At 50.9% G+C, this 25,931-nt stretch overlaps 11 protein-coding genes across 11 annotated transcripts; 7 read left to right on the forward strand and 4 right to left on the reverse strand.

The window, feature by feature from the left end:
* The first annotated feature begins 12 nt into the window (after positions 1-12).
* V1518DRAFT_421465 (kinase-like domain-containing protein) lies at positions 13-2,278 on the forward strand. The gene is made up of 2 exons (XM_066905233.1): positions 13-1,755; positions 1,802-2,278. Exons 1-2 carry the CDS (start codon positions 178-180, stop codon positions 1,871-1,873), a joined length of 1,650 nt encoding a protein of 549 aa, XP_066758012.1. The 5' UTR covers positions 13-177; the 3' UTR covers positions 1,874-2,278.
* V1518DRAFT_96412 (uncharacterized protein) lies at positions 2,254-4,147 on the forward strand. The gene is made up of 2 exons (XM_066906718.1): positions 2,254-2,802; positions 2,856-4,147. The coding sequence occupies exons 1-2, from the start codon at positions 2,432-2,434 to the stop codon at positions 4,009-4,011; spliced, it is 1,527 nt and encodes a 508-aa protein (XP_066758013.1). The 5' UTR covers positions 2,254-2,431; the 3' UTR covers positions 4,012-4,147.
* A 211-nt stretch (positions 4,148-4,358) lies between these two features.
* Positions 4,359-5,410, forward strand: V1518DRAFT_421469 (cyclin-like protein). Its single transcript, XM_066905234.1, has one exon. It carries the CDS (start codon positions 4,526-4,528, stop codon positions 5,360-5,362), a length of 837 nt encoding a protein of 278 aa, XP_066758014.1. The 5' UTR covers positions 4,359-4,525; the 3' UTR covers positions 5,363-5,410.
* V1518DRAFT_421470 (uncharacterized protein) lies at positions 5,360-6,671 on the reverse strand. The gene is made up of 2 exons (XM_066905235.1): positions 6,343-6,671; positions 5,360-6,291 (listed from the first exon to the last, which is right to left on the reverse strand). Exons 1-2 carry the CDS (start codon positions 6,500-6,502, stop codon positions 5,417-5,419), a joined length of 1,035 nt encoding a protein of 344 aa, XP_066758015.1. The 5' UTR covers positions 6,503-6,671; the 3' UTR covers positions 5,360-5,416.
* Positions 6,672-6,714: 43 nt separating this feature from the next.
* V1518DRAFT_429144 (uncharacterized protein) lies at positions 6,715-8,270 on the forward strand (the record flags this gene model as incomplete). Its single annotated transcript, XM_066906114.1, has 4 exons — positions 6,715-6,894; positions 6,952-7,086; positions 7,137-7,260; positions 7,312-8,270. 4 exons carry the CDS (start codon positions 6,715-6,717, stop codon positions 8,268-8,270), a joined length of 1,398 nt encoding a protein of 465 aa, XP_066758016.1.
* A 2,289-nt stretch (positions 8,271-10,559) lies between these two features.
* On the reverse strand, positions 10,560-12,307 carry V1518DRAFT_407141 (uncharacterized protein; the record flags this gene model as incomplete). The annotated part of the gene is made up of 3 exons (XM_066901979.1): positions 10,560-11,875; positions 11,928-12,092; positions 12,142-12,307. The coding sequence occupies 3 exons, from the start codon at positions 12,305-12,307 to the stop codon at positions 10,560-10,562; spliced, it is 1,647 nt and encodes a 548-aa protein (XP_066758017.1).
* A 968-nt stretch (positions 12,308-13,275) lies between these two features.
* On the forward strand, positions 13,276-14,241 carry V1518DRAFT_421482 (PUA-like domain-containing protein). Its single transcript, XM_066905236.1, has 6 exons — positions 13,276-13,311; positions 13,382-13,534; positions 13,584-13,681; positions 13,736-13,809; positions 13,863-14,054; positions 14,105-14,241. Exons 1-6 carry the CDS (start codon positions 13,301-13,303, stop codon positions 14,123-14,125), a joined length of 549 nt encoding a protein of 182 aa, XP_066758018.1. The 5' UTR covers positions 13,276-13,300; the 3' UTR covers positions 14,126-14,241.
* Positions 14,017-15,280, reverse strand: V1518DRAFT_421485 (legume-like lectin family-domain-containing protein). Its single transcript, XM_066905237.1, has one exon. It carries the CDS (start codon positions 15,256-15,258, stop codon positions 14,242-14,244), a length of 1,017 nt encoding a protein of 338 aa, XP_066758019.1. The 5' UTR covers positions 15,259-15,280; the 3' UTR covers positions 14,017-14,241.
* Positions 15,281-15,510: 230 nt separating this feature from the next.
* On the forward strand, positions 15,511-18,019 carry V1518DRAFT_96293 (uncharacterized protein). The gene is made up of 3 exons (XM_066906717.1): positions 15,511-15,525; positions 15,637-16,086; positions 16,156-18,019. The coding sequence occupies exons 2-3, from the start codon at positions 15,873-15,875 to the stop codon at positions 17,868-17,870; spliced, it is 1,929 nt and encodes a 642-aa protein (XP_066758020.1). The 5' UTR covers positions 15,511-15,525; positions 15,637-15,872; the 3' UTR covers positions 17,871-18,019.
* Positions 18,020-19,179: 1,160 nt separating this feature from the next.
* On the forward strand, positions 19,180-20,016 carry V1518DRAFT_358527 (GPCR fungal pheromone mating factor; the record flags this gene model as incomplete). The annotated part of the gene is made up of 1 exon (XM_066901199.1): positions 19,180-20,016. A coding segment is annotated over one exon (837 nt), but the record flags the coding sequence as incomplete, so codon positions are not given.
* Positions 20,017-22,769: 2,753 nt separating this feature from the next.
* V1518DRAFT_421495 (P-loop containing nucleoside triphosphate hydrolase protein) lies at positions 22,770-25,924 on the reverse strand. The gene is made up of 5 exons (XM_066905238.1): positions 25,831-25,924; positions 25,723-25,739; positions 25,555-25,615; positions 25,409-25,476; positions 22,770-25,352 (listed from the first exon to the last, which is right to left on the reverse strand). Exons 1-5 carry the CDS (start codon positions 25,832-25,834, stop codon positions 22,974-22,976), a joined length of 2,529 nt encoding a protein of 842 aa, XP_066758022.1. The 5' UTR covers positions 25,835-25,924; the 3' UTR covers positions 22,770-22,973.
* Between the last annotated feature and the right edge of the window lie 7 nt (positions 25,925-25,931).

Genomic DNA, 25,931 nt, shown 5'->3' on the forward strand with positions numbered 1-25,931 from the left:
TTGAATGCGAGGAGACCCTTCGCGCGCCCTGACCCTTGCACGTGACCGCCACTCGCCTCATCCCGCCTTCGCCATCCCACAGATCCACCGCTCCACCGCTACGTCCCCTCCTCTCCAACACCCCCCCTCTCCGGCGCTCTCCGCCGCGCCTGTGGAGCCTGCGTCTGTCGTCCAGTCATGGATGCTACTTTGCCGCCTGCTGCGGTCTCTGCAGCAGCCGCGTCCACGCAGTCCCCTTCCGCCTCCCCACCAACGGCCCTCCCCCAGCAGCCGCTGGCTTCCTCTCGGCGATCTTCGCCCTTCACGCGGCCGCGACGTGTCTCCTCCATCGTCCAGTCGGCACCGGTGGCCCAGGAAGTACTAACGACGAATGTGTACCCGCTCACCGCTCAGGAGGCAGTTTCACCGATAGCCCGTGTCTCCCATGCATTGCGCGTCGACAGGTACGATCCACCGGGAGTGGACTATCCCTCCACGCCGCCACCCGTCCCCCCCAAGAACACGCCCGTTTCCACTACTCCTCTATCGTCCTCGTCCCTGCGCCAATGTTCCGCACCAACCTTGTTGTCCACGTCGACGCGCGTGCCTCTCGCCCCCGTTGAACAAACCCCGCAGCCCTCTCTCTTGGCCACCAAGACTCTCAAGCGCAAGAACTTCAAGCAGCTCTCCCTCCCTACAGCGAAGACCCCGACTCCAGTTCCCCAGCCTGCATCCTTCGATGGCTTGGTTCCCGCAGGCATGAGCCAAACCTCGCTCAATTCCCTCGCCGAAAATTCCTCGCTCGGCTCAGCCATGCTTCGCAGCTCCAGCCTGCGGCGCTCACGCGCCGCCTCGCTCACGAAGCGCTCCGACGGCTCCGAACTGCCTCTGGCTTCCATGGACGACGCTCAAGTTCCTGGCGGCTCAGCGGAACTCTACTATCATAACAATCTTGTCGAACAGCTCGCCACTCTTGAGATCGGGGTTGAGTTCCGGTTAGACCTGCGAATGGAAGATCTGCAGACAATTTCCGAGCTCGGCACGGGAAACGGCGGCACGGTGGCAAAGGTCGTCCACCTTCCCACGAAGACACTCATGGCGAAGAAAATGATTCATATCGAAGCAAAGTCTGCAGTTCGCAAGCAGATCGTCCGCGAGTTACACATTATGCATGAGTGTCACAGCAAGTATATTGTGTCATTCTACGGCGCGTTTGCCAACGGCGGCGATGTTGTCATGTGCATGGAGTATATGGACTGTCTCTCTCTTGACCGTATTTCGAAAAAGATGGGCCCGCTTGAGGAGCCGATTCTCGGAAAAATCACCGAGGCTGTTGTCGAAGGTCTCACCTACCTCTACGATCTCAACCGCATCATTCACCGGGACGTCAAGCCCTCCAATGTTCTTGTGAATTCCCAAGGCCAGATCAAGCTTTGCGACTTTGGCGTCTCTGGCGAGCTTATCAACTCAGTGGCTGACACTTTCGTTGGCACGTCCACCTATATGTCTCCAGAGCGGATACAGGGCGCAGCTTATTCCGTTCAGAGCGATGTCTGGTCTCTGGGCATGATGCTATTGGAGCTCGGTATTGGACACTTTCCGTTTGAGAGTCCCGACGGCACGCCGCTCAGCATTCTCGATCTCCTTCAGCGAATCGTCAACGAAGACGCCCCAGCACTGCCAGAAAATTCTAATTTTAGCAACGAATTCAGGGTCTGCATCGATCGATGTCTCATCAAGGACGTCGCAGGCAGGCCAAGCCCGCAAAATCTTTTGGTAAGACTCTCGTACTTGCTCTTGCAATTCTAGCTAATATTTATAGTCGGATCCATTTGTTGTGCGGGCAAAAAATAGCGTCGTCGATACGCAACGATGGGCCCGGAGTACGTTATAGGCGTGTACAACGGAACGATGATTGGTTGGCGGAACACACAAAAGCTTCGTTGGTCATTGATACATTTGTTGGTGTAAATAGGATATCTCATGAGCTGTTTACTTCACATTCACCCTCACACTCTCTGTCTCTTGTTTCTCTCGTTTCGTATCATTGGGAGTACCGCGTGTCTTTCACGATTGTTTCTCGCAATCTTCAAGTGACTGGAGTTTTAATATTGTGCATGATTGCATTTCTTGGACTTTTTTGGTCTTCATTTTACGATATTTATGAATAAATACGATTTCTTCATATCAGGAGAGTCGGATGGTTGAGGTTTGGGATGCTTAGGCGCGAACGGCAATGTGAGCCTTGCTAACCAGGCTGGGTGGCCTGCGGGTTAGGGCCTTGTCAACATACGCGAGCTGTCGCGTATGCTTCAGTGTTTCGTACTTATCATTTACGTCGAGTTCGCTTGAATTGGCATGCCGTACTCGGTCGGTCGGACTAACAGGATCGTCTATGATCCCGGTATGAGTGTGTCATTAGCTGCTGCGGCGAACTACCATTTCACTCAGTATGGCGCCTCTGGTTATATCCCACGTGCCATGTCGCATATCTCTACTGTCCGAACTTGGCACGCTACGCTACCACGGCCCTATTCCGGCATGGCCTGACATCTCAGCGCTTGGAATCGAATGGGACGACGCGTCACGAGGCAAGCACTCTGGTGACTATAATGGCAGGCGGTATTTTGACGTCGTCGTGCCGAACAGTGGTACCTTCTTGAAGGCGAGCAACCGGAAGTTCGATGAGCCGCGAGATTTCGTCACAGTTTTGAGGGAGAGGTATGCGCCGAAGGCGATAGATGAGATGGAGAAGGAGGATATCAGTTTTGGATTAAAGGTGGCCGAACGAGTTGGGTTTGATAAGATTCGGGAGATATTGTCGTAAGTAGTACGGAAGTGTGCTAGCGGTGATATGGATTGCTGACCTTTAACAGACATCTCGATCAATTGACTCTGGTCACTCTCGACAAACAGTGCATCGCGTCAGTATCGGACTTTAGCGATCTCAGGAGTATCTGTCCCAACATACAAAGTCTTGATATTTCGAACAATTTGTTCGAAACATTATCCGATATTGCGAAGATTACATCTCAGCTACCTCAGCTCGGTTATCTACGGCTTAATGGAAATCGAATACTTTCATGGGACTTACCAGACGACTATTCCGCGGCATTTGGTTCAGTCGAGGTCGTATCTCTTGCAAACATGTTTATGCCACTTGAATTTATTTCAAACTTGCCTACGCTATTTCCAAAAGTGAGAGAGTGCAGCTTGGCAGGGAATAACATATCTGCGGATGAAATTCTATTTGATACCGACTGGCCTCTCCTTGAGTCGCTAGACTTGTCGTACAACAAGCTCACCAGAGTACCGCTTCTCATATTCGGTGATGTAGCTTCATCAGCATGCATCACACCACTCAAAAACTTGAATCTCTCACATAATCAAGTATCAAACATTGTTAGTCTTGAACCGTGGCAAACTTCTACGTCACCGCGCATAACGGCAATCGACCTTCGCCACAATAGTCTCAGCACCTGGCGAGACGTCGATATTCTGTCCGCAGATTTTCCTGACGTCATGTCAATATGGCTAAAATGGAATCCATTGTATGACGGCATTGAAGAGGACGATGCGCATCTTCAAACAGTCGCGCGATGGGGGGGATTAACGTCCTTGAATGGCATACGGATTTCAGAGAAGGAGAGATCGAACGCAGAGATTTATTTTATGAACAGGATCGCAAGGGGAGAGGTTAAGGATTTCGACATTACTAGTATGCGATATAAGACGTTGATTGACGCTTATGGAAAGTCATACGACACAAGTCAATCTGCGCCGAAGAGAGGGATGAACAGAATCACATTCATACGAGACGACACAGCGGTCAAAAAAGCAATTACACGCAACATGACAGTGCAGAAGCTGAAACTACTCGCCAGCAGATGGTGCAAGATCCCAGTTCTGCACATGGACCTTGTGCTCATGGATCCTGACGGCCAAGAATTTATACTGGATGACAGCGTGCGCGAGGTAGAGTACTACGGCGTGGACGACGGGTCGACGATTGCAGTGCGGTCGAAGGGGTAATACATAACAGAGTAAATATAAATATGTACACATACTATACAGGCAATATGATTATACAAGTTGCAGTAACTGGTTGGTTCGTTCGTACGGCATGTCCCCTCATGGCGCGATGGTCTTATCCGAATTCAACTCTTTCCGCCACAACACGCCGTCGCCCGCACGTAGTATTCCGACGCCAATAAGAGCAACCCCACCAATGCGCATACTGTTGTAAACGAACCGCAGGTTCTGCATCTTGACCTCCTTGTAGAAGTCACTTGCGGGATCGCGGATGCGCTTGTTGAGAAGCAGGTATGCGCCGGTGCCAGTGAATACGACGGAGGAAGTGACACGGCACACGAGGCAGTCTTCAAATTCCTCGTTCGGCTTCGAGCCCGACGGTATCGGAAAGTTGGTTTGCCACATTTTAGTTATAGTTGACTTGGAGGGAAGGCCTTGCAAGTCAGCAACCAGGAAGTACGACTCCAACTCGCCGCACGGGAATCGTCATCACGACATTCACGATCCGGCACACATGAACACGACGCCTCTAGCGCACCTCTCCAATGCGCTCGCCTCGCCCGCCCAGATCCAGCACTCACACACGCGCGGTATTTCACCGACGCTCGTCTCATCCCTGCACAATCTCGGTGCGTCAGTGATTCAGATATCATGCGTGCTGCTGAAAGTCTCCCCGGACGTAGCAGCCACCGCCGCGATCCTGTTTCACCGTTTTCACCTCGTTGTCAGCTTTTTTGATCATAATATCAGGGATACGGTAGCAGGGGCGGTGTACATTGCGGCGAAGATGCGGGAGACGGAGCTGGACGGGGACGACGTCCTGGATGCTATAGATGAGGCATGTCAGGATCCGTTAGCTGTTGGCGACACGCTGGCGCCAAACCGCGTAAATGCTCGCAAGACGAAGCGCACGCTTTATCAAACGGAACTAGAAATTTTGACAACGCTGAGCTTTGACATGCAAGTGCTCACGCCATACACATTCTGTCTGAAGTACGTTTCTGCGATCGGTATCGTTTCCGACGAGAGCCGTGCGCGCGTCTTTCAGCGAGCATGGAATTACATGAACGACACGATGAAAACGCGGATACCGATTTTACATCAAGCAAACACGATCGCGGTGACTGCCCTCTGGCTTGCCTCTCGAGAAGCTGGCGTCGAGTTGCTGGATGGCGAAGCCTGGTGGCAGGTGTTTGATGTCGACAGCGAGGACATGGGGCATGCCATGTTGTTACTACGAGAAGGACATGAAGTTGCGGTGCGAGAGCGGAAGAGAGTGGAAAAGGGCATGATTCTCGGACTAACAGTAGACGAGGTCATAAAGAGAGTAGTCGAGGAATCATCTGGATAGTTGTTGATAAATGCATTTATGAACCACAGTCATATCGCGACTCCGCAGGCACACTTACATACCCCTACCATGCACTACTCCCCGTCTGTCAAATGGATCCAATACCTGCCTCTTGTTGTTCAGCTCCACGCCGTACTTTACACCCTTCGTCACTAGCCCCAAAAGTGCGACCAGAAGCCCATCAAACTGCTGTCCCATCGCAATCTCCTCCAAGTTCTCAGTGCTAAGGCTACCAACCAATGCGTCAACCTTCCGCAGAATCTCAAAATCTGACGCTGTCCAGGCACTCTCCTCGGTGGTGGATATGCGGGATAGATACTTCTGCAAGATTTCTAGCCGCGAGTGTAGCATCTTGACGGCATTGGCTTGGCCGTTCAGCAGCGCGATGATTTCCTCAGCATTGTCATTCACTGTCGTGCCAGAAGGACGTTCTTTTGTCTTTGACTTCAACGCTGGAGTATTGTTGTTGCCTGAACCCGCTGACGGCGCGTCGATAAACATGCGATCCTGCTTCGCCACGTACAGCACGGCGATATGCTCCGCCTCGAAACTCTCTATCCGCACCTGCAGCTCCAGGAACTTCGGCTTCCCATAGTCGTCGATGACAGTATCAAATACAGTAATCGGAAGTTTTTGGTCCGCCACATGCTCGGGATTCGGATTGAAAATCATCAGTAATGGCGGCGTGTCGTTGTGAAATGCAGCTAGGTACTTGTGTACGGCAAGCAGGTCCTCGGTCGGCTCATATGGCGGGCGAAGCTTGATGTAGAACCATCCCACAAACTCTAGCTCTGCAAAGCATTCTTTGAACTGCTCAAGCTTTGTGCTCAAGATTTCCTCGTCGATTTGTCCGTTCGTGACTTTGAATTCGAAGGTCTGCTCGATCGACACGTCGCGGCCGGTTTGTTTCCCAATGAGGCCGCCGAGTACTATCTCCAATTAGAGTAGATTAAATATAGCACTTTGATTGTGTTACTTACACTCTGTCGTTGTGAAGTGCGACCGGGTGTAGAAGTCTGAGATGTTAAGGATCGCGAGGGGATGCAGACCGATGGTGAGATCAGTAGGCGACGGCCCATTGCGCGATACAAGCGACGACGGCCCTGCGAGCGCAGGATCTAGTAGGACCGGGCTCTCCATACTCTGACGATTCGCTATGCTTGAACGGAAACGACCCGCACAACAATGAATTCAGAGGAGACGGGCTTGTCGAGAATGAGCAAACGTAACTGGGAAGTTCCAGCGCGTGCGGCGCCGATGTCCATCTCGTGCTCGCAACTGGCAGCAACCAAATCGACATGATTTCAGCAGGCCACTCGATGTACAGCAAGAACGAATGAAGAGTACATATCATGGCATGCAATGGACTGCCGTGGCGCCTTCTTAACGTGCAGTCGCCGCGCTCGGCACGGCCGCTGCTACTTTTCCGGTTCGCTACTGCGGACGACAACTCGTACTCCTTCGAGGTGTCTGACTTGACTCGTTCTTGGAGCGATAAGCCAGCAACTGACGAAATACTTCGTCGTGCAAAAGTAAGTCTACATCTTGACGCGTCTGATAATACTAGCATGACTAATAGAAACCGTTAGCAAGATCAATGCGCGGTAGATGTCACGAACCCATCGAATCTCAGTTCGCTTCTGAAACGGCTTAACGAAGCGTTCGAGCACAACGATATTGCACAGAAAAGCATTGAAATTTCCGTAACGCAACTCGAGGAGAATGTACGATGCAATGGGTTTATACTCATGGCGATGTGCTAACACCTACACAGCTTGAGGTGGTCGCGTCGCTGGAGATTTTGATTGGGTACGCCTTACAGTGGACCTTTCGCATGGCTCCGCTGCCGCCTAGTTTCACTCGAAATATATTCGTCAATCTACTTGGAATTACAAACGGTATGAATACCTACGCCTGTTATTGCATGTACAATACTAACTCACCATTAGCCTTTCACGCTCAAACGCTCGACATGCAGTCCCAACTGGCGCTCAAAGACTATCACATCGCTACTATGAAAGAGCAACTCCAGGAGCGTGCAGGTGTGATGTATATACCACGGCGAAATCGTGAGGCAGTGCAGCGTTTTGACGCGACCGCCTGGCAACAGGAATGGCGTGAGCAGCGTGAGCGCAACACTCTACGCGCTTCTGAGGTCATATTCGCGGCAATGAACGATAACGCGAAGTACTGGGGCTGGTGCGGGCAAGGAAAGTTAGCAACTGAAACCGGTGAATTCGGGGAAATTGAGAGTAAAACGCAGAGATATGATGAGATAGAACGCCGGTCTCCACAAAGAGACGCTAGCAAGGTTGCACATCCCGCGAAGAGGAAGCGGAGAAGACGTAATCAATCCCCATCTAGTTCATCACAAGATTCGGATAGCAATGGCGGCGGCGGATTGGGCATACGTATGCGCATCGGAGGTGGGCAACAGAGCAGCGACGATGATTTCGGTAAGACTTATACCGACAAATTACCAGAAGAGAAGGTAGATCAGCAGCCGTCACCGGAGTTATATTCAGATTCGGATTCTGATTCAGACATCGGGAGCTCGTGGATTATAGGTGGCAAATCGAAGCACCAGCTGAGAACGCGCTCAGGAAAGAAGGATCAATATTCACAGCCACCAATCTCCAAAACTGGAGGAGCTCGTACGGACCATACGGTATCATTATCAGCAGCCAAATCGGGATCAATCACGCCATCTGCTACAGTGGCAGAGGCCACAGAAGACATTACCCCTGATATTTCTCTGAACGATATCGAAATGACGAATGATAGTTTAGAGGACTTGATCCAGATGCGGCAGCAAAAACTGGCAGCGCTACGGGCTACGGAGGCGAAAGTTGATGTTAAAACTCCTGTTGTACTTACGCGGCGAAGGAAATTGAAGAGAAAGTACTAGCTTATTGCATTCCACATTTCATTAAGGAGCAGCTGCGAGTCGTTCAACTGATAAATCATCTCACGTTAAGTAAACTGATATCTTGTCGAATTCCTATGGAGTTATTGGGCTCAATTCAAATGGATGTACCATGATTTTCTACTGCTCTTCTCTTCAATATTCTGCCCATAAGCGGAGTGCTCCTCTCTCTAAATGATTCATGACCGGCGACTGCGGAAGCGTTCTTCTGTCATTGATAGAGGCACAAATATTTTCATGCTCTCTGTTTGCAGGCTCTGCCTTTTGATACCCAAGAGATTGCTCGAGATACTGAGGGAGTGGCGCTGTGCATATCTTCACCAGATGTAGATACGGCTGTCTTTGCTACTCTTGTAGGTATTGGACATCTACGGAGATCGATTTCGAACGCCAAGAACATTCCACAGCTAACAAACAAGTCCCTATTCTTATTATAGACTGGACCATCGTAACATGGTTCGACGACGTGATCTTAGTTCCATTGATCAAGCTCGGCAAGGGTTCCAGTGTGCTTATCATCTTCGATCTTGACTTCATCTTTCTCAACACCTACCGCTCGAATTCTCACACGAAAATATTCCTCATCGAAATCCAACACTCGTCAGACTTCACTACCATCCAGATTAAGGGACCGTCGGAAAGAATATTGGCATTTGTCTGCCTCACCATCTCGCCTCTGAAGATATTTCTGTTCTTTATCGTAGGGTCCACTTGACCGCCGCCAATATCGACGTGAGCACCTGTGAATCAGATTTGCTTGAACTTTGGACCTGCGACAGGAGCTTGGGTGGCAGAATAACTTGTCGCAATTTGCTCCTGTTCAGAACTTTGGTAAAACCACAACGATAGATTAAATGACTATCTGGTCTTATATAGAACCAGAGGGTGATAAGCGTTCTCGATATCTATAAATTAGAGACCAGAGGTGAACTGATAAATCAGAGACAAATACCTCTTGACTCTGCTTAGCTGAAGATCGAGAAGTGAAATCTGATATCTCTACTACAAACACAACTGTAGCACGCCACGAGCTCCACCCGTATCAAAGCAGCCAGTGGATTTAGCTGTCAAAACTACATTCTTCGGATCGATGAGCACTCAATTTGCTTTCATCTCCGTCCGTCGAGATTATGTCTGCTGGAGTACAGGTTGGAATGCCTTATGAACTGTGCCGTGCCTGTCTTTGTAAGAAAGCTGAAATTGAGAATAGATTCAAACACCGAGCGAACAATATACGAGCCGCTAGAGAATCCGGCCAAGTAGAGCTCCCCGTCCAGTCGATAGTTGCATGCAAGGAGACAGTACACGTCTAGAATCCAGTCAATAATGTTATCACCGAATGCGCCTGCACGGCCGTGTAAGTTAGTACTCGACTGATACGTCATAAGCAATAGACTCTTTGGGTAGCTTGCTGCTACAAGTGAATATTGCTAGTACGACCCCACCGCGGTAGGATACAATCCGAGTTATGCAGTCGCGGTCCGTGAGTAGCTTGATGACAAGGGCGATGATGACTACATTCGAAGGTTGCCGTATCCTTGCAGGAGCGCGTCTTGCAAGCTTCCTATGCAGAGTAATAAGACGATAATGAAGGCTACAGCGATATGACTACAGTACCGCAACAGAGATGAGCCGGCGCGGAAGAGAAGAGAGTCTCTCGCTTGCAGGTGTCAAAGGAGCCGTTGGAGCACCAACCTGCTCTGAGGTGTCAGTGAACGGGCTCACTGGGACCGACAAACTAGGCCTAGTATAAACAGCGGCAAGAAGAGGATTAGACGTGGACAGGAACGAGGAGCAGAACACAGCAGAACAGAAGACAAGAGGGCCGTACAAGCAGCTCGTAGATACCTCGGCGATCTGTAAGCATACAGAGTTGCGACAGGTATGCAAGCCGGGAGGTCCAGCTGGTAAGCTCTCCCGAGAGTACACCTGCAAGAGCCTGTTCACCGCCGGAACGAGGAAGTCAATTCAGCCAGCAGTCGAACCAACAACAACCAAATCGGTTTATGATGCCGTAGTGTATCAAGTAAAAATCGAACTGGGCCCATTCTCTGCACGGACGACCGCTGAGCTGAACTCAGGGCTCGCTACTCTTCACTCCCCGCGCTCGTGTGCACAATCAATTTTCCATCGCGGACCGCAACCTCACCCGTGCATCACGAATTTCTGCGAAATTACGATAACATCAACGGAACCCTTCATTTAAAAATTCATTTGTATTATTTCTTTTTATCGTATGCTCTTGTGTAGCCAAGACCGCAATTGAAGGCGTTATATCTGTCGCTCATCCGTCCAAAACTCAGTCTCGAATTGGGAATATGGTTCCGTCTCCAGCTCTACATGCTTCAGGGACTTGTGTGGCTGGGCATTTGGAAGTCTCGCTCGATCGAGTACCGATTGGTGAAGTCGCTCATTCGTTAGCATGCTCGGATCCGGACCCTGCCCCGTGAACGGGTGCCAGCGGAATGTGATGTCATCCCAAAGAGTTTTTGAATGTCGCATAACAAACCTCCCTGCGGCATATATACGACTGTCGTTGCGCCCAGCAGTGTCGCGGTATCGCGTCGGTGTCCGGACATGCAGACTGAGGATATACCACAACCGTCCGAATAGGCCGCCGTAGTTGTTGCAAATCGGGCCCTTGTAGAAAGGCTGTTCTGTACCTTCTGTAAGGTCATCAAGCTTGTCAAGATCTTCTGGATGCTCGCCATCAGTCGCTGCTCCGTCTTTCTCGACGCGCGCGGCTCGGATATTGACATGCAAGTAGTCTACATCGAATTCCAAAAAGTCCTTCGCATTGGCAACCATCCAGATCAAAGTCCCATCGGATAGAGTATTTGGATTTTCTTTCTTCCCGTCGGCAGCGAGATTAGTGTTCATCATCCCCTCGGCAAAAAGATTGCTGCCCATCTCGGCATCGTTCATCTGACCGCCGCCAATATTGACGTGGGCACCGGTGAACCAAACTTGCTTGAAGTTAGGAACCGTATAAAGCTTCTCAGCCGTCGGGTGATCCGGATTGTGAACTTCTTTTGGATAAAACCACAATGTTGGAGTGAACGAGTATCTTGTTTCATCAAGCGCTAAGGCGTGGCACGCGTTCTCGACATCTGAGACTAAATTTAGCAAACTGTTACAAGGTAAACAAGCCAGACAAAACGCTATACATTCACTCAGCTGGAGATTGAGAAACTGATATCGATATTTCTGCCATGAAAAGAAGCGAGGAATGCCAAGAGCACCGACGGTATCAAAACAACCGATGAATTTGGCGCTCAATTTTGGCCCTTCCTTGGCATTCACCGGATCGATTAGTACTCCATTTTTTATTAACCGCTTCTTCTCCTTTCCGAGCTGAATGCGGTCTGTCTTCGTGTTGTTCATGTACATATCAAATAGTCTAATGAATTGCGCCATTCCTGCCTTTGTGAGCAGGCCGAATTCAAGGATGAACGCACAAACCGAACGGACCATGTACGAGCCTCGAGAAAATCCGAAAAAGAAAAGTTCGTCGCCGGGCTGGTAATTGTACGCGAAGAAGCAGTAGGCATCTTGAATCTGGTCGACAATTCCATCGCCGAACGCGCCTGTTTAAGGTTAGCCAACAGGCTCAGATTTCATGAACAATGCATGTTATACCTCCAGTTATCCGCTTGAGAAAGCCGATATCGCCGGTACCGACGCCGTTGCGATAGTACACAATCTGCGATATCCCGCTCTCTGTAACCGGCTTAATGGCGCGCGCAATGCGCGTGACGTTGGAGGGATTGCTGTATCCCTGAGAGAGCGCATCCTGCCAGCTGCCTACGCGGAGTTAACGACAGCGCGGCAAATATAGGATATGGATACATACCATCGCAACAGAGAACGAGTCGGCGAGGGACAAGCATTCCCTGCTTGGCGACAGAGGAACCAGCCGCGGCGCTAGTACTTGGGGAGGGCGTAACAGTGGCAGAGGTCGAGTCGACAATGGACAAAGACGCCTCCAGTGTGGGGGTATTGGTGAATGGGCTAGCCATGCGGGCAGTTAATGGACGCCTTAACAGAACAGCAAGTAGAAAATTGGAGTGGTCTACTCGGCACTGGGTATTGCGCAGTCTTATATAGATATGCAGAACGATGACAGTGATCACATGTAAATGAAATTGAAACATCAGCCGCGGTAGAATAGCTACAGGTCTATCAGCATGGCGGATAGGTCAATTAAGACCCACAGCGGTGGCGCTGCAAACGGCGGCTTGTGCCGTGGACCTGAAGTGGACGGTCAGATGATGTGATTCGTGGCGGCTGGCGATAGGCGATGATGACTGGACCTGGCACGTAGTTGGTCAAGTGCGGACTCCGATGCGCTCAGGGGCCAACACAGCGCGCTAACAATCTTCGCTTCCCCACCACGCCGTACGCTCTTCAGCCGTGCGATCACGGTCGCGCATGGACACCGGTCGTGATCAGTTCATGCTCCGGCAACGACACGCACATTATTGGTTGTTACCGACACGCTGGTATAATAATGCGACCGCTGCGGCGTGTCTGTTCAGCCGGCTGACGTCAACTTTCAGCACTGCATTCGATTAGCTAGCACATGTCTCAAACTACAGCTGGCTTGAGCCTACTCGCTTCTCTTTCCCAATAAAACGGACAGAGGCGCAGGTCCGGAAGTGCTCTGCAGCAAGGCTGAGCGACCAAGAGCGGAGTATTCAGAATGCAGGACGCCTTCACCATGTATTAGGCAGTGGAGCAGGCTGTGGTACGCAGTAAGCAAGGGGTTTGATCCCACTTCTTAAATCTTCGAGCTCGTGTCGAAATTCAGCGCCAAACTGCTTCGCCAGTATCGTAGCGCGGAGATTGGAATAGTTGCAAAACACCAAGACTCTTCTATGTAGATCTCGTTGCCAAAACCGAACGAATGTAGTTGGTGGCTGTTATTCGGAGCCGATGTAGGTGATCTGATCCAGTACGGCGGAATAATCGTAGCGAGACAGCGATTCTGACCACACTCGCATACGCCCACGATGTTCAAAAAGTGAGTGACCACCGCATGACCCTGCCCAAGCATGCCTCAGCTGACCTGCAACGCTTCTCGCGCAATGAAGATTCTCCGCCAAAGAAGATATCCACTCACGAGCGAATGTGAAGTCCTCAGTTCAGCGTGCGCTCAAGTCAAATCTGATAGATCAGTTCCCTAAGCTCGACGACGTGATCGACGAGATTATCCCGAAGAAGGGACAGCTTGTGAATATCAAATGGTATGGGCTTCTGTGTGCTGGTTGTGTTCGCAGTAGCTGACGTTGCTAGCACGGATCGTGTGTCACTATACACCCTGGACAGCGAAGTCGTGTTCTTCCAGCACTACGATGATCCGTTCGTCCCCACGCTGAAACTTGTTCACAAATGTGCGCATTATAATACAAAGATTTCCAAAGACAGGTATTAACGATCACCTTCAGATCCGGAGCGGTTTCCTTCAGTACGAGTTGATCGTGGTGCTATCAAATTCATTCTATCCGGCGCAAACATCATGGCATGTTGTTATTTCGTCTACGGCTACAGAACCGGTTTCTAATCTTTCAGCAGTGCCCCGGACTCACCTCGAAAGGCGCGACGCTTCCCGAGGACAATATTCCTGAAGGCACCGTGGTTGCCATCTTTGCTGAGGGCAAGGAAACAGCCCTGGCAGTCGGCAAATTGACCATGGACACCGATACAATCAAGAGCGTTAATAAAGGCATTGCCATTGAAGTTTCCACACATCTCGGCGACGGACTGGTATGTTTTCTTGCTTGCCGCCATAGCGCTGTGTACTGACACGGACACAGTGGTCTCTGAAGGCGGATTAGATGAGATAGAAGCATGTATAACACAACAACTAGCATTCTTGCATGCCTTGTTCGATTATAAATACAGCTACCATGGCAAGTCGTAAATTAATTATACACACAAATACTTTTCAAATCTAAAACAAGACCTGCTGGCTCTCCTTCCTTGTCTTGGCGTAGATGAGCCACCGCTTGTAACCAATGTAGCCAGCGCCGCCGACAAGTAGAAGCTTGAGTACAGATTTGAAAATAAACCCGAACCAAGACCCTTTCTTCTTTCGACCTTGCTGTATCATCGGCGGCGTCGATGCCGACGATGCTGAGCCAGAATCAGCAGCAGCTGGGGACGACGCAGGACCGCTGCCGCCAGTGATGAACAGCGTGTTGACGTCAATACTGACAATGTCGTGGTTCTCCGAAAGCTCACCGGTCTCTGCAGTGAAGCCTAGGTACGCGACCGGCGGCAGCTGGGGCGGGTTGTTAACTCGGAAGCACTCAGTCCACTTGTTTGGCTCTTTGAACTCGAGATCGACCTCCAGAAACTGGCCCGTGACGTAGGTGATACGCAGGCGCGTCAGCGACTGACTGTTGTGCAGACCACGGGCCGAGCATCCCGCTAGTTCGTTGGGCTTACCGTCGTCCTCCTTCGAGTAGCGTGTCTGGCCGTCACCCATGACCGCCATGATGTACGGGAAGGTCACGCCAGGCCGGTTGTTCTTGTACGTGTCAATCAAGATACCGAGGCCGTTGAAGAAGTCAGGTGCACCAAACACTGTGCCACCAACGTTGCGCTCCTTGGTGACCCAAATTGCCATGCCGTCGCCGTACAGATTGCCCTTGCCGCTGATCTTGAAATCGACAATGACCTCAAAGTTCGCCGCCGTGAGCGGCAGCCGCGAGTACAGCTGTCCAGTCTGGGACGGGCGGTCCGCAGTCAGCCGGACGTACTTGTCGGTGCGGATTACCGTGTCGCCGCCGTAGTCGTACCATCGCGAGTGCAAACTGTCGTCAAGATACGGGGCGCGTAGCGAGTGTGTCCGCAGCGGCACGCGCTTCACGCCGTTCGGGAAGTTATCGTCGACGGCTGCGCCGGCTGCCCGTGCAGGACTCGCAAGCAAAAAGACGACTGCAAAACAAGCCGACAGGAACTTCATGGTTGTCGTTGGAACAGGCGGAGGATGCAAGTGATAATGAGGCGACGTAGCCCCTCGAACTTCTCGGCGGCCCTGATCGCTGTGCCGCAGTTCGTTGTTGTCTCGGGGTCATATCAACGACAAGCTGCACCTCAGTACAGTACAGATGGCTGTGCACTGGCATCCAGAATAATAACTCAGGCCACAGGTGTGCTAGCCACCACCAAACAGTCTGCATTATTTATATCGTCGTGCTCATTCTAATGGACCTTCTGTTTGGACACAAGGGTGAGATTGTTTCGAATACTTTCTGCGAAGATCGATTCAAGCGAGCCCGAAGTGACCAGATTTATCTCGATCTCAGGCGAGGTTTAAGCTGACACTTCAATTTATCGCCAGTGACTTCGCATCTTGGCAATGCAACTGCTACTGTTTCTCGGAATTCTACGCGTGACAAGGTGCTCGGATGGCTTTCACTCCAATCCTGAAGCGCTACAAACTCGCGAATCTCGTGATCATCTCTCAGCATATTGATTCAGGAGTATCACGTGCTCACGCGCAGCGCGTTGACGCGTCGCGTTAGACCCGCTCGACGTGACGCACAAAGTCCTACCCCGTGTCATTGCGATAACACAATGAATACCCGACGCCACCAGTCGTTCGAGATATTTGGCATTAACGAAGATATTAGCTCGTCAACGAGAGAAACATGTTTTGCAGTAATTGACCTCGACGGCGATAGTGCGGGTCCCAAGCCTAACAAGGCTGGGCCTCTGTCGTCTTTCGAAGTCATGGAGCCAGACGACAATAATGCGCCATTACCAACTGTTCGCGAGCCGAAACCTGCATGTAAATCTGCACAGAAAGTTGTACGAAGAAAAGTTCGTCTGACTGGTAATTTTCCTTCGTTTTCATCAGTGAACGTCTGGCGCAAGAGCACTCGACCAGCAGCTAAGCTTTCGTCTCCAATACCACCACGCAGCTCGTCTTCAAGTTTTTCAAGCTCGGTGTCTTGGATGGACGATACATCGTCAATTTCGCAATCAGCCCAGACAGCACAATCATCCCCACCGGATATGCGACCACCGCAAGCGGATAAGTTCTTTGATGTAGATGAGCTCTCAGATTTAGATGAGTTTCCAGTGGCATCGGACAGCAAGAATCACTCAGATTCCAGCGACGGGGAAAGTGACAGGAAGCCAAGAGAGATGGCGATTAAGAGCAATTTGACCGATGAATTCTGGGGTTCTCTAACCGGCGATGTGAAGAAGGAAAAGAAGAACAAGCATATTGAGATGACTATCTTTGGTGTTAACGATGCGCTTATTAACGACAAGACCGCAATGCCGCCACCCACTAACTGGGTTGATGGGTGGGGAAACCGCGGATTGTCTAGAATGACGGAGCTGCAAATGCGGCAACTGTTACATCGAGAGAGGGAATCCGTTAGCAGAATCCTGTCGTTAAAGGAGCTGGCGCTGCGTGCAGCCTTATTGAACACGCGGTCTATTTCCGAGCGGGAGCTGAGACACATGCCATGGAACCCGCTAGGGCATATGTTATGGCAGCGCGTCAAAGATTTGAACTTGGACTCATTCCGAGTTTACAGAAACTTTGTCATGGCGTATCCAAACGAATCATGTGCTATTTCATTTTTATCTGAAAAGGCTACTAATCCCGGTGAGGTCAGAACTCAACAAGAATGGAGAATCCTGACGTTTCACAACGACCTACCGCCTAACGCAGTGAGCGAGATATCTCTGTGCACTTCATGGATAGTTGTGTTAAACATCTACATTTCACCGACTATGGACTCGCTTCGGTCGAAACTTATATCACTTCTGAACATCTCTACCTTGGGCGCACTAAAATTCACATACGAGCCTCTCCTATTTACTGCGAATAAGCATAGGTGCCTTCTGGACGACAGTATTTTGAAACTATACGCTTCTACCATGAGAGCGGAGAAGAAGTGGCCATTATTACGTGTCTTCTCACTCAACACTCCTCACTGGGAACGGACGCCTAAGAGTGTCAGACAAGCACTGAATCTGTCCAAAGACGGTGTTGCAGCACTATTAAGTGTGCCGAACAGGATACGCTACATTGAATGCGACAGGTCATTATTCCCTTTTACTCCAGCGAGGGGGAGAGTCTCGCGGAAAAAAGCTGTCCCTGCCGTGTGTTCTACCGCTCTCCTGTGTGAAACCAGTGAAGCATTGGCATTGAATTACAGATGCGCAAGTGGCTGGCTAGCACTGGAGTTCCGACACTCAGAGACCGAGGCAGCACTTAGCTGGAAATGGAGTATGGCCATGGATCTCATGCAAGAGTCAGATGGCATGAAAAAAGTCGGGAGAATGGCGCAACTCTCAGTGACGGCTGGCCCACCTGAGACACAAGCTGAAACATCAAAACGGCGAACAGCTTTACACGAACGGACGTCAATTGTGGACCATTATGTGATCAATGGCTATATGCTGCCTGTCGAGAATCGTTTGCAGACAGACAAGCGTACAGCGGAATTGGCAATGCGCGACGAGTACAAGAAGCGGAGAACCGGCATCGTTCCGCACAGGCCAAAGAACATTGGAAGAAAGACGGTTGCAGATATGATTTTAGAGATGACATAAATGACATTGCATAACGGTATTATAGATGGGGTTAGTCGTCGGATTTGATTTGTTGGAGTTTACATCGTATTACTCTGAAACCTCGTATACACATGGCGAAATAATAAGAATCTCAATGCTGAGAAGGCTCTCATCAAGCTAGTCCAGCCCGAAGCAATTGTCTGGTATTGCTTTCCATGCACACTGAGATCGCAATCGTATGCTTGGGAGGAAGACGATATTGAGTCGCGGAGATCTCCGAACCTCATCAACTACGGCTCAATCGGTGTCTCCGGCGTCGTGCTCATCTCAACAACCACTATCCACTTGAAATCTGCACATCGCAAAAGACACGGTCGGAGCAGTCATATGCAAGACAGCGAAAGTGCACGACACGAGACGCTACCGTGCGCGTGGATTTCTCCAAATACAGCCTAACCCGGTCAGAGCATGCGGCTCGGATATTAAAGCCACGCGAGTAGTTTAACTGGAGAAGAGTTGCCGTATAGGTTCGCGCAGGTCGCCTCCACTCCAGCCTACCGACAGCGCGAAGCTGGACTAAATCGATCACTTTAACATGATTTGTGGTGACATGTAAGATATGGAACTGTTTTTTGCGATGGATACTAATTTACAGGCGCGGTGCAATATGGACGAGGTCATCAAATTTCTGACTGCTCGCCTTACCGCAACTGTTCAAGGCTAACACGTCCACGACTGATTAGATGCATTAGCATATGGCTTTATTACTACCACATAGAGTCGTGACATTGATTCGCGCGTTGCCGGCCGGTATCCGCGTCGCTTCTCCTCACAAGGTGAACCGAGATATATCCTAATCGGGCCTTCTATGGAATTTAGTTTGAAACGCCGAATTGCGCCGTCTTGCGAAACATTGGGTATCCGCAGACTCTCCTGCCGAGGTCTCCAGCTATAGTGAGCGCTAACTCGAACGATTTGAGATAGCCCATATCACACTGCCCCAACTTCTATTGCTTGCGGAGCCGGGCTGACTTGGCCATGATACGGCGCGAGCTCACAAGGCGGGCAAGGGAGTACATCAATCGACGAAACTTTCTTGGAACTCTGCTGACGACTAGCGTCGCAGCATGGTTTCCGGAAGATGTGGAGGTTCGGCTGACGGAGATGCGTGGGTTATACGCAAGCCCGGCGCTGACGCACAGACTACGGTTATATATAGCGTTGGACATGATACCTTCGTGGCTTTCTGCATACCATCATACCACATGTGCTGCTCGCCTGACCTAGCAAAATGATATACGTTCCGCTGTTCGCGACGGGGATTTTTACTATAGCGACTTGCGTCGTGCCAATGGTACTGCATTGGCACTTGCGGAACGCCGCTGTAATGTGTCTCACGGGATGGGTGCTCTTGGGCGCCTCTGCAATGACATTGAACTCGATCTTTTTTGGCGGTGACGATGTGTATGCATACTGGGACGGGAATATTTTGTGCGACATCACGACACGCGTCTTGCTGACTTGCGGTATGGGTATTCCGTTGTCGATACTCGCGCTATCACGGTCGTTATCGAATATCATAACATCCACGAACGTGCGCATGCCGACGGCGGAGCTACGACGACACGAACTTGTCATCGAATTACTCATCTCAATCGCGTTGCCGCTCGTGTTCCTCGTCACATACTACGTGTACCAGTCGCACCGGTATGTCCTGATCCAGCACACGGGCTGCTCGTTTTCTGTGAGCTATACATGGGCGACATTGTTCATGTACCTCGTCTGGCTTCCCGTAATCATGGTGATCGCATGCTGCTACAACATCCGGACGATATACTACTGTGTACGGCGGCAACAGGAATTCCGTGACCTCATGCGCTACGGCAAATCGAAACTTACAATTCTCCGGTTTGCGCGCTTATTACTGTTTTGCATTGTCATGATCTTCACCGGAGTGCCTATCATTATGTACATCAGCGTGTACAACTTCAAGCTGGGTTTTCGCGCCTTCAAGTGGTCAGAAGTGCACGATCCGGCGACATGGTACACGATCCCACGGGTCCCAAAGGCGTCGTACATGTTCACGTTCTATTTATATCCGATCACAGGATTTTTGTTGTTCATCTTTTTTGGTATCGGACAAGATGCGATGAGAATGTACAAAGGTCTCCTGAACAAATTGGGCGCGCGCCGGTTCTTTCCAAATTCGTGGCTCGCAGCGCCAGCGTCGACGACTATGACGACTATGACGACCGCCACTAACGTCCTGCGCGAAGATGGTTTCGGGAGTACTGCAGACGGCGGCGAAGAAATCGTGCTTGACGAATTTGACGGCATCGATGTGAGCAATCCGACTATATACGATGTGAAATTACGACCGGCGATAAGTTCTGTAGAGCTATCACACAATGCTACGAATATCACCACGACGACAGGAGAGGAGGAAAGCGCATCGTCATCAACTTCGCACACTCAAGAGTGTCACAAGTCGTCTACGAGCGACTCCGCGCAGTCACACGACTCACGGCGAAGCTACGACGTAGCCTATCCAAGGTGGGCTCGCGGTGGCAGTAATCACAGCAGTTTGATGTGGCCGACTGAAAGTTATGACACATATGATAGCAGTTATATCGAGTGGCGGCCGTCAGAGCATATGTGACCGGCAATCAGCAGGAAGCCACTGACGTGGCTGCGGAGCATGGAGTTTGTCGTTTCTGCTACCTTCTTGGGCATGCCAGCGTTCGTTACGTTTCTGCCGAACGTTTTCCAATACATGATCATTTATTTTAATTTTACCGTCAGAAACAAGTTCTGCCTAGCTTGTACAATTCCCCTTGAACCAAAGAGTTATTCGCACAATTATCACAAGTCAGCACAGACCAATAGCTAAAACAAGCAGTTCACACAATGAGGACCCAATCACTCAGAACCTTTGTTCACACACGACAAAGACAGACAGAATAGCGACCCAATAAACTTATAATATTTTGAAACTTATTAGTCCACGATACGGCAATTCCAACTCCAAAATTATCGCGCGCAGCATCGCCGGCCTGGGAAGAATATCAAGCAAACACTTCAGTTCTTTCGATTATGCGCGTGGGACGCACGAGACTCACGGTCAGCCCCGACTGGCGCACGCTTCGCCCGGGCAGACTTTGCTGCCGACTTAGTGGCATTCTTAACGATTTCGGTCTTCTTTCCAGCGACGCTGACCCTGCGTTGCAACCCCGCCCGACGGTTCAGTTCCTCTTCGCGTCCTCGTTGATACTCTTGCGCTTCCAAATCCGCTAGAGTAATGTCGTCGTAAATGAAACCACCGAGCGCACTCTCTCGAATAAGTTTCTCGGCTGAGTTGATGTACGGCATATTCCAGCGGCTAGTCATTCGCGTCGTGCGCATACTGAACAGCAAGAACAGTTAGCATCAGATCAGACAGGGATGGCAAGCTAGCCACAGTATAAGTTCCATACCGAGCGCAGTCCTTTGAAACTCCCAGTATATCTTCGGCTTCCGTCCAATCGCACGTGCCCACTTTGTTCTGGAAGGCTATGCCAAGAAGGAAGAGAGCTGTCTTCGTCTCTCCTGCCGTCATCGTGTCGGGACCAATGTCGGTGTCCGGCGAACTCACACGTTCGTCCGCAGTGTCAGGCATAGCGGCGCTTCCACAAGAACTTGTGCTCATAGTGTCATCGTTGTGGTAATTGCTGGGGCCAGCGACAGCGTTGTCCTTGGAAGGCATGACTTTATCGGTCCGCGGGTCTAATGTACAAATGCTTGGTTGTGTAGTGTGCCGTGTAGAGTTCTAGAACCTATAATTGTAGGAGCGACGACGTGCAGCCTGAATAGTAGCCAAAACGTTAAACTGAGCTGGACAACAAGCGAAGTTGTAATCCAAAGGGCAAATGAGCGAGCAGATCAAGAGTACACGAAAGATGGGCTGCAGGCTTCAGCCGTGAACAAGATTCGTGGAAACAGAGAAAGCGATAATAACAGGCCGTCACTGGGAATACTAAAGTCTTGGGACTGCTTCAGGTGGCAAGAGCCTCCGCCCGGCGCCAGATGCCCCGACCAATGTCGGCCATGTATGACGTCATGGAAGCTGTGTCGCATGTCCGGCGTGGCTGCACATGGCACGGCACGTGGCTGTGCATCAGTCTCGGCAGACCTCGTATATCGCATTATAGATAGCGAAATGGCGCGCGGGGAAGGGCCAGATGCCGAGGACAGGAGTGCACAAGGGCAGGCCAGAATTCTCGTGATGTCGAGCGCCAAGCGGCGTAGTGTCTTGAGCCATGGTCACTCGTGGCCATAGCGGCGTTCCTCTGTGCGATCGCCGATGGCGCACGGCCACTATCAACGCCCAAGCTAAACCGCTCAAATATTCGTCTGCCATCACGACTACACCGTTCATACCCAAGACTCACAACTCAGGACTCACGCTGGTCAGTGGTCAGTCCGCTCAGCATTATCAGTTCACGGGCTTTCTGTATTCTAGGAATGACCGACCGGGTCAAGATCCACCCAGCCCTGCTTTGTGTGACTACACTCCGTCTGGCACACGTCTGCCCCGACTTCATCGAACTTGCAGTAGTCCATTCTCTACATCAGCATATCCGACGATCTAGCATAGCATTGTTTGTGCGCCTCTAAGACTCTACTCTATCGTACCCAAACAACGTTCTCTATTTTTGACCCTTCCAAAGAAAATCATTGTGCCCCATCTTCTTTAATTCTGCTCGGCACGAGCTTGCCCCAGACAGACACCGGGCTGATTTTTTTGGATACCCGACGGATATCGGATATCGAGAATTTTCAAGTTTTAACTGAAGTTTCAATTTGCTTGAGCAGCGGGAGTGCGGGCTATATAGCACAATCAAGCACTAGGACGAGCACTCCCTACGAATACAAGGAGTCCAAGATGATTTTAGAGAAGCGTTCTACTATTAATAGATTTCTGTATTTCAACAGGCTCAACATCACAAATACAAATGAATGGACTTCCACTAGTTTCGTTGATGTAAAGAAGTGCTTAGAATATAGTTTATTATCGGAGCGTTTCTCCCAGACTCCGGTCCAGACCTTCTGGAAACAACAACCCAATTCCGCACATCATCAGTTTTTTCTTCCCATAGTCCCAACTTACAGCTTGTCGTAGTATTCCTCGTAACCAGGGACGTTCTCCTTCATGCCATGTCGCTTGCGCGCCTCGATGACAACCTGGCCAGGCTTGCTTGAGGTATCCAGAGGATCGCCGTTCATGGTCTGCCAGTGGTCGAACACCATCTGGGGGAACGCCTGGCCACCGGTGGCCTGTCGCAGCTCGCCGTTGAAACCGAAGGACTCATTGACGGGCAGATAAGCCTTGACGTTGAACAGAGGAGTACCTGGGCGCTGCTCCTCGGACAGGACCTGACCACGTTTCTTGTTCAAGACACTGTAGATACCGCCAATAGAGTTCTCCGGGCACTGAATCTCAACCAAGAAAACAGGCTCCTGGATGCGCGGTTCCGCAAGCAGAGTAGCAGCGTACACAACACGACGCATGGTAGGCATGATCTGACCGCCACCGCGGTGAATAGCATCAGCATGAAGAACAACGTCGAGGATGTTGATACGGATACCACGCATGTTCTCGCCAAAGATCGGACCATCCTTGGTAGCCCACTGGAACGCAGCAACGCAAGAATCTTTGATTTCGTTCAGGTACTGAACAGCCTTAGTCTGATCAACGACCACGTTGGCACCCGTGAGGTCCGGACCGAAACACCAGATCTTGCGAGCATCGGTGACATCCCAGCCGAACTCATCAGCGAGGACACGAGCGCGCGCCTTGAAATCGTCATGGGGCGAAACCTTGCCGGATTCGATGGCAAGGTTGACCTCCTCGTCCATAGGCTCCGCCTTAACGAAGATACGGTTGTGCTTGTTGGGCGACTTGGACAGAGCAGTCATCCGGGACTCGGCGGAGACGGTCTCACGGTAAGCGACGACGGGGGGAGAGATCTTCAGGGGAATACCAGCGTGATCCTCTTCAAGATCCTTCAGGCAAATCTCCAAGTGGAGCTCACCGGTACCGGCAACAATGTGCTCGCCAGACTCGGAGATCTTGCAGACGACGCAGGGGTCAGACTTAGAAAGACGCTTAAGACCCTCAACGAGCTTAGGCAGATCGTTGGCGTTCTTGACCTCAACGGCGACCTCGACGACGGGGGAGACGGAGAACTTCATGACCTTCAAATTGTGCGCAGTCTCAGAGGTAGTAAGAGTGCCAGACTTGAGCAAGAACTGGTCAACACCAACCAAACCGACAATGTTACCGGCGGGAACGTCATCAATGGGCTCGATGAAACGGCCCATCATGAGAACAGTACGCTGGATAGCCTTAATGAACAGGTCGTCCTTCTTTCCCGGGGTGTAGTTAGGGCCCTGGATGCGGACCTTCATGCCGGACTTGACAGTACCAGCGAAGACACGGCCGAAAGCGTAGAAACGGCCCTTGTCGGAAGTTGGCACCATCTTCGAGACATAAAGCATAAGGGGACCCTTGGGGTCGCAGTCGCGGATAGCAATGGCGCACTCGTCATCGGGGGGACCTTCGTAGAGCTGGTCGGCACGGTAAGCCTGAGCGGTGACAGGCGAAGGAAGGTGGAGAACCATCATCTCCATAAGCGCATCCGCGGCAGGCAAGAACTTGCGCATAACGACCTTGAGCAGAGCCTTGCCCTCAAGATCCTTCTCGTCACTCTTGAGGTTGATCTCAAGCTTCTCCAAAAGCATAGGGATCTGGTCCTTCTTGAAGTTCATGATCGCGTCGAAGATGCGGAAGATCGGATCCAGAATGAAGACGTTGAACGCACGCTCAACGGGCTTACCCTTAACATCAGTGGGGCTCTTGGTCCACTTCTTGGTAGCGGGGTTGAAGTAGTTGTCGCCCCACAGACGCTCCATCATCTTATTGCGGTCGACACCAAACTTCTTTGAGTACTTGACGGCAAACTGACGGACAGTGAAAGCCCAGCCATGGAGACCAGAACCAAAAGCGACGGTGCCCTGGTCGGGGTAGACCTGAATATCACCGAGGGTCTTGTCAAGATAGGTAGAGATGATGACGTTGACCGACTCGACGGTACGAGCGAACGACTGGTAAAGATCCTCCTTAGAAACTTGGAGCTCGAGAAGAGCGCGATCAACCTTGTTAATGATGACAACGGGCTTGATACGCTCGCCAAGAGCCTGACGCAAAACAGTCTCGGTCTGCACGCAGACACCCTCAACGCAGTCAACGACGACAAGAGCACCATCGGTAACACGGAGAGCAGCGGTAACCTCAGATGAGAAGTCAACGTGACCAGGGGAATCAATAAGGTTAATCAAGAACTCGTTGCCGGCAGTCTTCTGCTTGATGTCCTTGACATCGTCATCGGTCATCTCAGCGAAAAGAGAGATGGCAGTGGACTTGATAGTGATACCACGGTCCTGCTCGTCCTGACGAGTATCTGTGAATCGGGCCTCACCAGCCTGTACATCGGGTTAGAATTGGAATCACTCGATCGCCGAAATGACCTGTTGCTTACCTTCGCGGCAGAAATGATACCAGCGCGCTGAACAAGGGAGTCGGTAAGGGTGGACTTCCCGTGATCGACTAAGAGAAAAAGTCAGCTGATATTCCGAGAAGCAGAAATGTACGATCAGCATTTAAATGGAAAAAGACAGCACGAACCATGGGCAATGACAGACATGTTCCGCACATTGGTGACCTTGTCCATAAGACCACGGATTTGCTGTATCATGCATGTCAGTGAATTTGCTCGTGCCCTCTTCTGATCATCGCAATATGATGAAATGCGACAGGCGAATAGTGACAAGGAATGCGCAAGGGCGAACATACGTCGACCGTGAAGTTAACTGCGAGCGGAGATTAGCATGTCGCGAACACCAGCGCCGTTCGCTTGCCGCACAAATACGTAGACAAACGTCAAAAAGACATGGAGCATACCCATAATGAACTACTTGATGTTCGAAAAATTGAAGAAGGGGGGTTAAGGGAGGCGGAACTGGAAGCGGATCCTGAACCGTGAGAGGAGTCGGCGAAAGGAG

The sequence above is a fragment of the Limtongia smithiae genome, assembly GCF_038497785.1.
Source record: "Limtongia smithiae strain NRRL Y-17922 unplaced genomic scaffold V1518scaffold_11, whole genome shotgun sequence".
NCBI lineage: Eukaryota > Fungi > Ascomycota > Lipomycetes > Lipomycetales > Lipomycetaceae > Limtongia > Limtongia smithiae.

What these genes read in the sequence shown, in the direction of transcription:
- V1518DRAFT_421485 (XM_066905237.1), bottom strand. Translation starts at nt 15,258, where the DNA reads ATGAAGTTCCTGTCGGCTTGTTTTGCAGTCGTCTTTTTGCTTGCGAGT.
- V1518DRAFT_421495 (XM_066905238.1), bottom strand. An exon ending in CATGTCTGTCATTGCCCATG is followed by an intron (nt 25,477 to 25,554) that starts GTTCGTGCTGTC and finishes TTTTTCTCTTAG; the next exon opens with TCGATCACGGGAAGTCCACC. An exon ending in GTATCATTTCTGCCGCGAAG is followed by an intron (nt 25,353 to 25,408) that starts GTAAGCAACAGG and finishes CCCGATGTACAG; the next exon opens with GCTGGTGAGGCCCGATTCAC.
- V1518DRAFT_421482 (XM_066905236.1), top strand. An exon ending in CAGCTTGTGAATATCAAATG is followed by an intron (nt 13,535 to 13,583) that starts GTATGGGCTTCT and finishes TGACGTTGCTAG; the next exon opens with CACGGATCGTGTGTCACTAT. An exon ending in TATCCGGCGCAAACATCATG is followed by an intron (nt 13,810 to 13,862) that starts GCATGTTGTTAT and finishes ATCTTTCAGCAG; the next exon opens with TGCCCCGGACTCACCTCGAA.
- V1518DRAFT_96412 (XM_066906718.1), top strand. Translation starts at nt 2,432, where the DNA reads ATGGCGCCTCTGGTTATATCCCACGTGCCATGTCGCATATCTCTACTG. An exon ending in AAGATTCGGGAGATATTGTC is followed by an intron (nt 2,803 to 2,855) that starts GTAAGTAGTACG and finishes GACCTTTAACAG; the next exon opens with ACATCTCGATCAATTGACTC.
- V1518DRAFT_421470 (XM_066905235.1), bottom strand. Translation starts at nt 6,502, where the DNA reads ATGGAGAGCCCGGTCCTACTAGATCCTGCGCTCGCAGGGCCGTCGTCG. An exon ending in GCACTTCACAACGACAGAGT is followed by an intron (nt 6,292 to 6,342) that starts GTAAGTAACACA and finishes AATTGGAGATAG; the next exon opens with TACTCGGCGGCCTCATTGGG.
- V1518DRAFT_421469 (XM_066905234.1), top strand. Translation starts at nt 4,526, where the DNA reads ATGAACACGACGCCTCTAGCGCACCTCTCCAATGCGCTCGCCTCGCCC.
- V1518DRAFT_96293 (XM_066906717.1), top strand. Translation starts at nt 15,873, where the DNA reads ATGAATACCCGACGCCACCAGTCGTTCGAGATATTTGGCATTAACGAA. An exon ending in TCGCGAGCCGAAACCTGCAT is followed by an intron (nt 16,087 to 16,155) that starts GTAAATCTGCAC and finishes CGTTTTCATCAG; the next exon opens with TGAACGTCTGGCGCAAGAGC.
- V1518DRAFT_421465 (XM_066905233.1), top strand. Translation starts at nt 178, where the DNA reads ATGGATGCTACTTTGCCGCCTGCTGCGGTCTCTGCAGCAGCCGCGTCC. An exon ending in CAAGCCCGCAAAATCTTTTG is followed by an intron (nt 1,756 to 1,801) that starts GTAAGACTCTCG and finishes TAATATTTATAG; the next exon opens with TCGGATCCATTTGTTGTGCG.